This window comes from Corylus avellana, chromosome ca2 (genome assembly GCF_901000735.1).
Source record: "Corylus avellana chromosome ca2, CavTom2PMs-1.0".
NCBI classification, from domain to species: domain Eukaryota; kingdom Viridiplantae; phylum Streptophyta; class Magnoliopsida; order Fagales; family Betulaceae; genus Corylus; species Corylus avellana.
The window spans coordinates 5,840,801-5,855,147 of NC_081542.1; the positions used below are offsets into that span (position 1 = coordinate 5,840,801).

The 14,347-nt window shown below is 33.5% G+C and overlaps 2 protein-coding genes across 4 annotated transcripts; one reads left to right on the forward strand and one right to left on the reverse strand.

The window, feature by feature from the left end:
* Nucleotides 1–3,529: 3,529 nt before the first annotated feature.
* LOC132172078 (nuclear transcription factor Y subunit C-3-like) lies at nt 3,530–7,533 on the reverse strand. Of its 3 annotated transcripts, none has more exons than XM_059583514.1 (4): nt 7,467–7,533; nt 7,157–7,199; nt 4,630–5,477; nt 3,530–3,845 (listed from the first exon to the last, which is right to left on the reverse strand). In XM_059583514.1, the coding sequence occupies exon 3, from the start codon at nt 5,440–5,442 to the stop codon at nt 4,654–4,656; it is 789 nt and encodes a 262-aa protein (XP_059439497.1). In that variant the 5' UTR covers nt 5,443–5,477; nt 7,157–7,199; nt 7,467–7,533; the 3' UTR covers nt 3,530–3,845; nt 4,630–4,653. The 3 variants fall into 3 exon arrangements, with proteins under 3 accessions (XP_059439497.1, XP_059439496.1, XP_059439498.1); XM_059583513.1 differs by having other exon boundaries at nt 3,530–3,850; XM_059583515.1 differs by having other exon boundaries at nt 3,530–3,850; nt 4,630–5,452; nt 7,467–7,519.
* A 3,003-nt stretch (nt 7,534–10,536) lies between these two features.
* Nucleotides 10,537–14,210, forward strand: LOC132171098 (signal peptidase complex subunit 3B-like). The gene is made up of 6 exons (XM_059582323.1): nt 10,537–10,807; nt 10,912–10,959; nt 12,969–13,031; nt 13,423–13,476; nt 13,697–13,783; nt 13,901–14,210. Exons 1-6 carry the CDS (start codon nt 10,682–10,684, stop codon nt 14,024–14,026), a joined length of 504 nt encoding a protein of 167 aa, XP_059438306.1. The 5' UTR covers nt 10,537–10,681; the 3' UTR covers nt 14,027–14,210.
* The last annotated feature ends 137 nt before the right edge of the window (nt 14,211–14,347 follow it).

A 14,347-nucleotide genomic window follows, 5' to 3' on the forward strand; every position in this document is an offset into this window, starting at 1 on the left:
GTTCAAATCTTACTGTATCATATCAACGTAATGGTGGAAAAATTAAGCCCTCCTTAAACTGCTTGCATAAATTTGGTATGATAAAGCTAATGGCATATAAAGGATAGTTACCATTCTATGTTTTCATGTTATTTGAGTTGTGACAGAAGTTAGACGAGCATTCTTGTAAATGAGGAAACGGAAATGTCATGACAGAGTTTGAAATCGTTTGATCAATAATTGACAAACAATATCTATCGTATCCTGTCGTTTGGTTCTTGATGTAATGCTTGGCACTCTATAAAAGGCTTGGAAAAGGCTTCCACTCAAGGGGAACATAGTCATTGTGGTAGATGTGGTGGAATCCTACATCGATTGTCAAATTAATTACTTTAGTAATGAGAACTCTTGTTTTTTTAAACTTTTTATGATGCTCACAAATCAAGTAGTTGAAATTGAAATATAATCATGCAATACTTGATCAAGATATCAAAAGGAGAATGTATTCTATTCATGAATTAATTCATTCCTTTTTTTCTATCTTCTGTTTTAGAAAGTAATGCGACCAAATGGGGTTTGTATTTTTATAGCATTTGGAAAACCATTGGATAACTGCTACTCTGATGGTTTCTATTTGAATGATGAAAGTTTCCATATATCGTTTATGTTCTACTCTTAGGCTGTGTTATTGATGTTAAACACAAAATTCTTCTTTTGCTTGGTAAGACTTGAACCTAAGTCTCAACCCAATCCCATCCATCCAATCTCTTACTACTAAATCCATATGATTGTACCTACATTAGTGAATGATTAGAAATTACCGATTAGATTTTTGTTTAATTCTAAGTATTCTTCTAGTTGTTCATCTTGTAATTATTAATCATGCTCCACCATGATCCCATAATGCTTTTATTGCATTTGTCATTTATATTTGCTTTCTTCTTGGAAGTATTTTAATTATGTTGTATTGCTTCATCCTCTTCTTAGGTTTTGGAAGATGCAGCAGAACACCTACTTCATATGCCAATGTTCAATAACCTGACGGATTTTATTTTATATGACGGTTATTGCTCAGTAGCTTTTGACAGTGTACTGTTGATATTGCATAAATCTCCTTGTCTCGAGACTCTGAAATTTTGGGAGGTAACTTTATTAGTATTCGATGCACCGTCATGTATCTGTTCCATCATATTGTTGATTTATCAACGTGGCTAAACCTTTGAACTCACAATGATAATTTAGGGGATCGGACGGTGGAACAACAATGATTGGATACTAGACCCAGTGCCTCCATGTTTTTTGTCCCATCTCAAGTGGATTGAAGTTGATTATTATGGACATAGGGAGGAGCTTTCTACTGTGAAGATTTTGCTCAGGAATGCTGTTGTTTTGAATGAAATAGTTATATTTTTCCAAGAGCACTTAAGAGGGAACTTAGAAATGCAAGAGAATCTCTACAAACAGTTGATAGAGATCCCTAAAGGGTCACAAAATTGTAAAATTGTTTTGAAATTGAGCTCTTATTTTTGAAAAAAAAAAAAGGCCCTTAATTCCTCTTCTTTGTAAGATTAAAAGTATGGCTTGTTCTTCTTAGCCTGCTACCCTACCTAGGTAACTACTAACTTCTTGTTGCAGAATATTGGTTTCTGTTATTTGTGATAATTAGTTTTGAACCCTTTAAGCTTACTAGTTGATGCTAATTTTATGTGTTCAGTGTTTGTTTTTTTTTTTCTGGTTGTTTTCACTTCGATTTGGTCTTGAATCTGTGTCATTTGTGATGCTGGCATTGGTAATATTATCAGTATTGTTTGGCTAATTCCACATATCTTTTATGGATGCATGTTTGGTAGTTCCTTTAACAATGGCAATGGGACCCATCTATGAAGGGCTTATGTGTGATTCTATCTTGATGGATTTAGATTTAGATTTAGATTTTGATTTAGATTTAGATTTAAAAAAGCTCAAAGAAAAAAGAAATAGATTGTACAACTGGTAATTCATATTTGCTACCACATTTGTTGATAATGAAATTTAGTACACAGAGCAAATGGGGTGGATGTTATCAGTTATGTATGCTACTTTGAAGTAACTCTTATTTTTGATCTTTTGGGTTCTAGAAAATTGATTTACCGAGTCATCTTTTTTTAACTTTTTTGGCATATTTACTTTTAAACCTGAACATTTAATGCTAATGGTGCTCTTTAGCTCTTAAACACGATCCCTTAACAGGTTGATTGTTCGGTTCGAATTCTTATAAGCTTGAGAAAGGCTTTGAGGGTGTGTTTGAATTTGATTTGGAGTTTGAGTGAGACCATTGTGTTTGCATGTAGCATGTACTACTGGGTCCTTTTTAACTTTTGATGGCAATCCGATTGTTTTGCTTGAAGTAAGGGAACTCCTTGCCATTCCCTCACCGGAGGTTTTTTTTTTTTTTTTTTTTTATCAAAGCAAATGAGTAAAAGGCTACAAGAGGGATGTATTCCATTCTTAATCCAAATGGAAGAAAGAAAGGAAGATCAATTGGGAACGCTTCTGAACACTAATTGGAAGCGGTTTATTTAGCTAACAAATGTGCTTGAACATTAGCACTTTTAAAAATTTTATTAGCTTTTTAGCCATGAAAAGAAAGTAAGAAAAAGTTTGATATCCAAAATAATGGAAGCAAACTTTACTTTACTTTGTCACCACAACTTGTTTGTGTATGGGCATCTGAGAATTTTAAGGAATATTATTATGGTTCATCTGAAATTGAGTTGTATTGTTAATAGCTAGCCATATTAGGCACTCAATCTTAATCTTGTGACGAATAAATTGTTCTAGTATTTCTTCTACATCGAACACTTTCTATTATAGATAACATCTGCACTCACCAATGTCATCTTTATTGAAAGAAGTTTGAAAATCCAATTAAGAAGCACATTCCACAAAGTATATCTTTACACCTTGAACATCTTATATGGTCTATGAACTTACTTTTCATTCATATATTCTCAAGACTTGCATCAAGCCAAAAAAGAGGTGTTTTTAGTTTCGTTTTGGAGCAAGATACTCAAATTATGTCTAAAACATCACAAATATGTTTTTTAATCAAAATTTAATAGTGATACATCATTTTTGAGGGATAAAAATGAAACAAAAGTCATACTTCTAGAATTACTATGCTAAGCTCCCATTGATTGTTATCTCCAGAGAAGGAAATTTGGCTAAGTGTTATCACTATGAGATTCTATTGTAAATCTTCTCACCAATACATTGGGGCATGAATGAATATATATTTATATAAAACTCTTAAGAGCATTTTCATCACCAAAGTGTTACTTCCAGGCTTTTGATTAGAGATTATGGCGGTCAATACGTTGCCCTTGCATCTTAAATGATATGGGGGCCCTCTCCAGCATAGGCAGTCCAAGAAGACTTCCAATGCTTCTCGACTTCAACATGCCAGTAGTCATAGAATCCCAACTCATACTACTGCTATAAACCAGAAATGAAATGATGTTGCATAGGAAAAAAATGAAAAATGCGAAAAAGAGAAACAAGATCTCAAGAATACCCAAGAAAAATACTGTTTTATTTGTCCTCATCAAAGGTGGAAGCATTGCTTTCAAGTAAAATTTCTATTTATACATCTTGAGTAACAGTTTTTAGCTAGATATGATAAAGAAACCAGAGTAAACATAAAAAATAAAAATAAAAAAGTAAACGAACAAGAAAGAAACGCCAGCTCAATCAAGATTGGCTAATCTTTTCAAGCGTATTATCTACAGAAATACTGCTTATCTTAAGCTCAAATCTTGATTGGACTTTTTCATTACTAGAACGTTCAATCCATTGTGTTGACATTCTCAACACGTCTTGATGAAATACTACTCTGCAACCAAATGAAAGAAGTAAGCCAAAAACAAAGGTACATGAAACAGTAATCCTAGTAGGACAAGAATAGAAAAGATAAAAAGATCATTTTAGGTTTGTATACAAAATTTACCTAAACATAAGAGTAAAAATTACATTAAGCTGATATTTATTTTAACGACTGAAATGCTCACTTCATTAAAGAATATTTTCACTAACATGTGCAAGAACTCTAAGTCTAAGTTAAATCTACAAAGCATGTTATTAAGGTTTCGCCCACATGTTGAATCCAAAGATATTCAAGTTGTTCATTTTACTCAAGTGTTTCTTTTGCTAGACCAATATAAACTCGAAGTCATAACTCCTCCATTGACGAGTCCAATCAAAATGCAAACTTTCTCATGTTCACATCTCTCTTCATCTGAAAAGAGAATGACAAAAATCTAGACTTTTAATTGTTGAAGGATGCAAAAATGGTTGACAAAGCAACCACAGTTCCAAATAGAATAAGCTAGGATGCATCTATCATAATAAAAACATTGTAGCATGGGCAGTACCCATGACACTAATGCTAAATCAACGAAAATTGGATATATACAATGTAACAATAAGTGAGAAAACTATAAAATTAGGTTATCTACATCACCATCCAATTTTTCACCAGGATAAAATCTAAAGCAGGAAAAGTGAAATTCAAGCAACTACGCTAATCTTGTCCGTAGCATGTTTAGATTACTACCTTCACAACTACAGCTTTCAACCACCACCCAGCAACAGATAAAGAGGAAGAGAACTTACGCTTCAACTTTCATGCTACAGCTACTAATTATCTGAGGGTGATTGCTGTTGCTCTGGTGCCTGTGTCCACATCTGTTGGGCCATGTAGGGATGTGACTGTTGAGCATAAATAGCTGGGTCCATCACCGGCTTACCCATGATCATCCCAGGAGTCCCAACCTGTGGTGCATGCTGAGGTGGCATATAGCAGTAAGGGAGAGCATCAGCATGCCCCCCGACAGGTATTGTTCCTCTTGGGATCGAAGCAAGTACTTCATCTTTCAGATCCTCCCTTGGCACAATGTCAACTAAGAAATCAAAGATATCAGTCCTTGTGATCGCTGCTGCAATGTCATTCTTTTGAAGTGTCCTCCTTTTATTCTCTTCAGTGTGATTCCAAGATCGCAAAGTCAACTCCAAGATGAACATTTCGCATGCCCGGGCAAATATTACCGGTGCCTCAGCTGATATCATTCTTACATCCTCGTCAGCCTTCATAATCTTCTTGATCCTTGCTAAGGGAAGGCTATGGTTCTTGAAATCAGTTACCTTCTCAATTTCTTGGTACTGATTTGCCCAAAAAGATTGGAGTTGTTGCTGAAGTTGCTGTTGTTGTTGCTGGTGGATGTGCTGATAAGCAAGTTGGTGTTGTCCAAGCTGAGCTCCAGTAGGCTGACTTGTAGATTGCATAGCCCCAACTGATGTAACAGCTGATCCATGAGTCGGCGTCCCAGTCATTTGGTTAGTCTGATATAGATTAGTGGCATATGGCAACTGAGCTCCACTACCAACCACTCCCATAGATGCGGCCTGGCTATGCCCATGCTGATCCATTTTGATCCAACTAAATAAGACAAAACTTAATGCCTCTGCTTTTAATGTAAATCAGAACAAGACAAAGAAAGTAGAATCAGACACATCTTTTGCAATACATAGTCAATATAATAATGTATCTGTTGCTCAAATAAAATGCATAAACTAAAATTGCATCATCAAGTGCAAAATCAACACTATTAAGAGAGCAGCTGGACGCTAACTTTATGACCCCCAATTATGTACGAGAGAGAACAACTGAAGTTTTGATTTAGGTTCATCAAAATTACAACATAATCTGTCAAAACAAAGCAGAACCTCTTGCTTTATCATTCAGAACCAGTTGATTAAAAAGAAGCTATTAGGTGTAGAGATTTTTTTAAAAAAATTTTAAGTAATCGAGATATCATTTTTAAGTTGCGCAGCCCCAAGTATACAATAGAAATTTAGAGATATAAACATTGAATTTTATCATACATAGAGCAATAATAAAACGGGTGTAAACAAGCAAAAAATGGGCTTTCTCTTTCCTTTTTTCTTTTTTGTTTTTTGGTAAGGGACTGGGGGTTGGGAGATAACAAACAATTTGAGATGCACTAGAAAGGTTGGAAATTCATTGCCAACACGCAAAAGTGTTATACAAACAAGTCCCTTTCTACACCTTCACTTCAAAAACAGGATACACTTCTTTCAGAAACTGTATAAAATGTCTTTAATCTAATTCTCGTGAAGTATGCTTCAAGCACCTAATTAAGCCATTGGTTCCAGAACATTTCTTCTGGTAAGAACCAGAGAAAGCTAAATTATTGAGTTTTTTTCAAATGAGAAGACCATGATTCTAGTTCAACAATCTGGAAAAACGAAAATCTCTACACAAATTTATTATGAAAATTGAAGTCAATTGAAAGACCACCCTAATGATAATAACTAAAAGATAGGAACAAGTTCTATTTAAGAAAGTCTAAAAGCAACCCCATTGGGAATGTTAAGGAATACAGACTCATCCAAACCCAAGGAGAACAAAAGAAACTCATCCATATTCAAGGAGAAATTGCACAATGATTCCTTCCTTATCACCATGCCTATAACCAGTAACCATAGATAAAACAATAATATATTTAATGCCACATATATCTGAACACCCACGAAATCTAAAGGTACTTGGACATATACCATCACCCTCCAAACAAATCTCCGGATTAAACAATAAATCTCAATTTGTGAGGATTTTCCATAACCATCTTATTGCATTCCCTTTACATTGTATGAGACTTTTGCATGTTCTCGAAATACCAAATTTTGCTCTTTCAATCAAAACTTTACCATTCATTCAAGAAACCAATAAATGAAAAAGGCCAAAAGAGCGAAACGTAACCATAAAGGTATGTAATATGCACAATTACCTCAAAGTTACCAAGCTAAACTGTTAGAAAGTTTTAAAAATAAAGAAATGGAGTTAAAAGGCAACAGACTACAAGCAGACAACTTAATGATTAAAGATAACAATAATAATGATAAGACCCTTTTTGTTGGATGAATAATAATGATATGACTGTTGAATTAAACAACAGAAAGCCAACAAAAGAAAAACCGATTAAAATAGACATTCTAATACAAAAAAATTAAAAAAACGTATCTTACAGAATATCCATATACACATACATGATACATGAATACATACATACGTACGTATATACATGCATGTTTATATTAGAGAAAGAGAGAAATTCTGTACCTTTTTACAGAAGGGTATTGCTCTGCTCCGCAAGACTGAGGGCCTGAAAAGAGAGAGGGGAAAAAAAGTAAATGAGAAAGCTTTTCAGAGATCTGTTCTATGCAATGGGAGTTCTTCTGGGTGGAAGCTATTTTTGGAAAACTTTCCCGTAGACCAAAAGATCCCAATTTTATTCGTATCAAATTTAGGGTTTGAGGGGAAAAAAAAAAAAACAAAAAACAAAAAACAAAAAACAAAAACAAAAACAAAAAGGAAAAGGAAAAACAGAATCGAAGTTCTCGATGTTGTTTTCTAGGAAGGAAGTACGGACCTAAGAGAGGAAGGAAGAAAGAAACGAAAAAGCTGAGCCTGTTTTCGATTCTGACTTACGATGTCAGAACCTAACTTTTATGGGTGCCTTAAATTGTTTTCTGACAATTTTACCCTTTGTAAAATTTACTTTTTACGTTGCAGTTTTATTACCTTTCAGTAGCTCTTGACAGTTTTAACTTGGGGTTGAAGTGGGTAAATTTGATTGGGTCTGTTTGGCTGCATGCGATAGGGTGAACTGTGATTTTGGACACTAAATTCCGACGGATTTTGATTTTTTTTTTTTTTTTAACATGTCCACACAAGAGAGCACAGGAACGGGGTTTAGACTTTAGATAGGGAAGAAAGTCAGAAACAGCACGTGCCAATGATTTTGCAGCCTAATAATATTTCCTTCTTTTTTAAATTTTTTTTTTTTTTTTTAACTTAAAAAACTCTCTTAAACTTTCATTCGTTTTGAAACTACCATCTAAGTTCAAAAATTATCAATTTAGAGTATCGAACTTTCAATTTCTTTTAATATTCTCATCCCTTAAGATTTTTCGTTAAATATTTTCAACTTTTTCAAAATATTCTATTTTTTTATAATAAAAAAATTGCAAAGATTAGGCGTTTGTCATGATTTAGCAAAATTTATAAAAATAATTACACCCGAATGTTTACAACTTTTTATTTTATTTTTTATAAACACACATTAGAATATTTTGATAATTTTGAAAATATTTAACGAAAAATCTTAATAGGTGAACGACATTAAAAATAAATAAAAAATGTGATACTCTAAATTGAGAGTTTTTGAATTTCAAAAGAGTAATTTTAAAACGCGTAAAAATTCATGGGAATTTTGTAATGTTTCCCTTTCTTTTTCTTTTTTTTCATTGTTCATCAATGAAGTCAATTTTGTCTGTTACAAATAAGGGACATTAGACTACAAAATTATTGGTATGCTGATTTTCATTGATGAACAATGAATTTCATTCCATTGCATGCTAATGCCTAGCCGCGGAGCTTTGGGATTGAGATATAATTAAAATAATAAAATGTAATGAAAATATTAAAATAATAAAATATGATAAACACCATTCAAAATTAAATATTTTACAAAACAATATACAATGACGGACCCTGTAACACCTCGGCACATACGAATTAGGATTTTTTATAGTTCAAATGAATTAAATAATATCTTATTAGTTATATTGGAGTGGTATTTTTGTCCTATCAAAAAATAAAAGAATAAAAATATTCTTAAAATATAACTAACTCAATACATATTATGACTAAAAGTACTTATCTAGACAACCAGAGGATTAACTGTATATAATAAATTCATAAAATAAAAATCTTTATTGCAGAAACTAAAGTACAATACAATTTAAACATAACAATGGTGTGAATCTTCCCCGTCGAACTATGCATTTGGCCTTCTAGTTCATCTAATGGGTAAGAGAAAAGCTTAGTAAGCAAAATTCTCAAGCGATCCATACATGTAATTGGGTGTGGATTAGAATATCCACAATCGAGAATCTTTACATATGCTTGATTAGTATTAGTTGTTTTAAATTTTCACTGATATCCTGATAAGACTAGGTCAGACTATGATTCAGTCGGACTTGAGAGAGCGCATGCGGTTGTCACAGTCTAGGCTCCTCCTGTGTAGCTAACAAGTAAGTGCTATTATGGTCACGCTTATGTAGAATAGTCACAATTTGTCTCATCGACCTATCATTTTTAGAAAAAAGAAAAAAAAAAGGTTTAATTCTGTATAGAAAAATTTTCATTTAACTCTACATAACTAAACTTGAAAATCTTATGTTCATCTCATACTATGCACTTCACATATTATTACACCATGTATGCATTAGATTGTGGGATCCAACTTTCCAGCCCAGGATCTATCAACATCCATGGTCGCAGATGCGTCGTGACTAATTGATTAACTACTCGGTGCAATCAACTTGACTCGCATAGTGATGGCCACACTCCTTTTAGTGTGGTGTGTTTCATCCCAATTTCTACCATACCGTGTCCCTTCTCTCTATTTCTTAGGCCAAATAATTATAAAAAAATTTAATCTCATTCTGGACATAATTCCCATCGAATGACTTGCCCATCAAGTTGCTCTAGAGAATGGGGGCAACTATGTTTGGCAAAGGAGTGGACTCGAAAAAGTGGACCGAAACTAGAGTAGATTTGATTGATATGAGAAAAAAAATAAAAATATTTTGTATAAAAAAGTAAAAAATTATACTTTGTAGTGATTTTTTTATTTGAATAATAATAAAAAGTGATTGATGTGATATAAAAAGTAAAAATATTATAGTTGATTTTGAGAATAATTTTTTGGGGTTTTGGGTTCGATCCGGTCCACTCACTCAACTAAAGGCCCATTGGCCCAAAATCAAGCTTGGCCCAAATTCAGGTACCTTATTGTCCCGTCCTTTTACTAATTTAAGCATGGGAGATCGTTCTGCCATTACTACCGGTGTAGCTCCAACATTGAAAAATTGACATGTGTGGTCACCATATGATTTATGATGTATCAACATTTTTTTTCCCACTTATTCATACTTGTAGTTGTATATAAAGAAAGTTAATACAATATGAGGTACCATTTTTTTCAATATCGAATATGGTAGCAGAATAACGAATTTCTTTTATTACGACCAACATCTATTTTTTCTTGAAATTTATTAGAATGAACAATATTAATATTTTTTTAATAAATATATTTCAGGAAAAATTACAGGAAAACAATGAATATTGTTTGTGTAATGTAAGGGCTTTATGCTCTTAATCTATATTCAATGAATGAATATAAAAATTCACCTAAAAAAAATCTTTAGTGATAATTAAGGTGTATTGATATTAATAAACCTCAGTTCCAAACTTCCAAAGACAAAAATAAATAATTAATAGCATTTCTCTAATTAATAATAAAAATTAAAAATTAAAAAAGCCACATCAGCACATACGGTGGGTCGACAGTACGTGTCCTGTCCAATGACAGCATGGAACCCTTCTACTCACTTTTGAACACACCAACGCTTCATTTGACATAAAAGGCAAAATAGAAAACCTCCAAATGATATATCCTTCTGATCAATTACCCATTTCTTTCATCCCGAACCAAGAACCAGACGAAGCAGAAGAAGCAAGTCAAAGAGAGAAACCCAGAACCCAAAAGACCCAGAATAAGAGAAGAAGAAAACGAAAATGCATTCATTTGGGTACAGAGCCAACGCTTTGCTGACCTTTGCGGTGACGATCCTAGCTCTCATGTGCGCCATGGCCTCCATCTCCGACAACTTCAACCACCCCACTCCCTCTGCGCATGTTCAGGTCCCTCTCCCTTTCTTTTCCTTAATTTTCAAGTTTTTAGTGTATTATTATGTTTTTGGTAGATCTATGATTCACTTACTTGATTTATTTATTTTGGGTTGTAGGTGTTGAACATTAATTGGTTCCAGAAGCAACCCAATGGGAACGACGAGGTAATTTTTGTTTTGTATTTTGTGGGGGTGGGTTTTCTGTATGTAATTATGATTTAAGATTAAAATTTGTGTGAAATATGCCTCAGACATTAACGGGTTTCGTCAGATTCGGTTTGTTTATACTTATTTGTGGTTAATTTTGGAATAAATCGACAAACTTGTGATATACTATAGATATTGATGGGTTTTGTTTTTTGTAATTTTAAAGTATTTTGATGGGTTTTGTGAATTCCAGGTTTTTTTTAATCACTGTTACTTTTCGTTATATTTCTTTTTTTGGATAATTTTGTCCATTATGTGTCAGATTTGTTCTGATATTATGTACGTTAACGCGTCTCGTGGGATTTGAGTCGTATGTGTGTGAATTGAGAGTAGCATTTACGTATGGTACTATTCATTTTATTTGCGAAATTATGCAAATGATAGTCCCTTTGAGGCTTATTCTCTTGATCGTAGAGAATACTCTACATGTTTGTATGAATATTATTCCTCTTTGCGTGGGTACATGTTTGCAAAATTCCTATGAGCTTTGGACTTAGTAGTTTGGTCAGTTGATAATGACCACCTGGAGTAATATGTCTCTATAGTATGTGTGAATCAAATAAGAACGTCATGAAGATCATGTCTTACCAAGATATTTGTCGTGCTCTTATTTCTTCTAAAGGAGGGTGTCAATTTGTAGTCTATTAGTTTCTGATGTTAAAAATGCATTGCACAGGTAAAATGCCTGTGACCTAGTAAAATCTGGTCAGTTAACCTATGCTGGTTTGCTTGACTTTAACGTAGTGCATATCCTCAATTAGCTTCTAAATATTTTTCCTTACCTGCTTGCTATGTTTTAAACCTAATGCCTGCCACGTATCATTCTCGCTAAATCAATTATTAAGGGCTTATAGAGCAACAAATCTTGGAGGCTGCCAGAACTTCGAAGGAGGATGCCATAGAGGTATTAGGTAGACCAAATCAGAGAGTACATAATATAAACCAACTTTCAGCTGAGGGTGATGGAATCTGCTGTTTCTCCTATCATTTAGTATAGAGGCAAATGTGAAGTCGTCACAGTTGACTTATGTGTTAGTAACTTTCTAGGGGTTTCACATTTGGAGATGCTTCTGATGCCCAATAATCTAAACAGATTTACTGGAAAGTGCTAGGAACAAATATTTTCAATCAGATTTGAAAGCAGAAAACCATTAGATTTAGGGAGCAAAGTTTGATCTTGAAGAAGGAAGGAGGTTAGTAAGCCTTTTGAAGGATTTTAGAAGGGATGATATTCTTTTGCTGCTTATTAGGCTTATGATTTTTTGGTCAGTCTTGAAGTAACTACTGTTGGCTTTTTAAGTGAGAAGATCAGATAGCACCTTTCCTTCTTAACCGCTACTCAAAACCTCTGAGGTGTACATTAAGGTTCAGTTTTCTTCACTAATGAGATCTACTTGATTTAACTTCATGAGAGAAATTGTCTTTAACCTATGTTGTTTGAAGCTTCTTGTCAATCCTTTGTTAGTCTGTTTGATGCTCACATACTGAGACTAACTATTGACGTTGGGGGAGGTTATCAACATGTCATATTAATGTAAATGATTTTAATTAAGCTGGTGGATACTTTTGACATATTTATGGTAGAAACAGATCCTTCTATCTGAAGTGATTGATTAGGATGGGAGGTCAGGAGCTCTAAATTTTTTAAAGCTAAATGTCTTCTAAAGTGGATGACCCTTTGGTTGAGAAATATGTATGTGGAATAATCCAGAACTGAAAAACTTGGTTAGTACTTAGTAGGGTTAGACAATGATCCACTGCTCTGTTTGTCCCATTCTCTTCTCTTCCTGCTCATTAGTTTTTTTGTTGTTTTATTTCAAAATTTTAGTGCCTTATTAATAGCCTGTTTTTTTTTTTTATTATTTTTTTTTTTTATATATATATATATTAAACATGTTATAATTCCACATAAAACTCCAATAATCAATTGTTCTATTTGAAGTAACGAGTCTTCCATTTTTGTGCAGGTCAGCATGACATTGAATGTATCAGCTGACTTACAATCATTGTTTACGTGGAATACAAAGCAGGTTAACCATTTGACAAATTCTTGTGTTTCACTTTGGAGATGATTCTTAGTCCATGTTTTACAGGTTGTTTTTAGTTGTATTTGTGTACGAAAGAGAATTCTTTGGAATAACGTTTGAAATGCTATTGAATAAAATGATGCTAATATCTGAAGTACAAATATGCAGATCGAAACTAGATGATTTAGATTAATTTCATTGTGCAGAGAGTTTTTCATATTTATTTCTTTCCATGAGTTTCTTTAAGCTCTAAGTAATACACAGCAAACTTATTCATATAAATGGGATGCATGATTATAATTACTTTTTACTGAATTTCCAGACTATTATTCTTTTATAGTAACGTAATAAGTTTAAAGCTGATTTCGATTTTTGATTTACTATATATTTGCAGGTTTTTGTATTCTTAGCTGCTGAGTATGAAACCCCCAAGAATTCGTTAAATCAGGTAAGCATAGGCAGTTGGTGCATTTAATATTTTGAAGCATCTCCATATCTTGTACTGAAATTCTACGTTATAAATTGTCTTTTATCTTTCCCCATAACATATTTACGTGCTATTACAGATTGTATAGCATGTCACATTTGCTAGTGTTTCATATTCCAGGATTTTGCTGCACAAATATTGTGTCTATCAATTGAATTGTTTTTGAAATGTCATTTTGCAGATTTCCCTTTGGGATGGCATTATTCCTTCTAAAGAGCATGCAAAGTTCTTGATTCATACCTCAAACAAGTATCGTTTCATTGATCAAGTATGCCACCTTCATGTTGTGTTCTTAATAGTTTCCATCAACTTGCATCAAGCCTACTTTAGCCGTTTCTTGGCTTCAAAGAAAATTAATACATTTTTTTTTTCTCTCTTTGAGCAGGGAAGCAATCTCCGTGGTAAAGAATTTAACCTAACATTGCATTGGCATGTCATGCCCAAGACTGGCAAGATGTTTGCTGACAAAATTGTCATGCCCGGATACCGCTTGCCAGAGGAATATAGATGAGTGTCTTGTGTATGTTGCTGTAACTTTAGCCTTTTTGTATGAGGCCATAAAAGGTCAGCTGAATTAGTAGTGCAGAAGCAGGCAAAGTTACATGTTTTTAGAATTTGAGGAAATGAATATTGCTTGGACTTTTAGACGCACAAAATATTGTTGCCAGTAATCAGTTTCTTGCTCTTTCCTTGGAGGATTGTTTTTGCCCCCACTGTCTCACAAGGCATACATATAAAACCCACATTAACACGTTTATTTCTACAGCCTGTAGAAATAAATCCACAGTTGCTAGTCAAGAATGGAATTCATTGGTGGAATTATTTTTTGGAC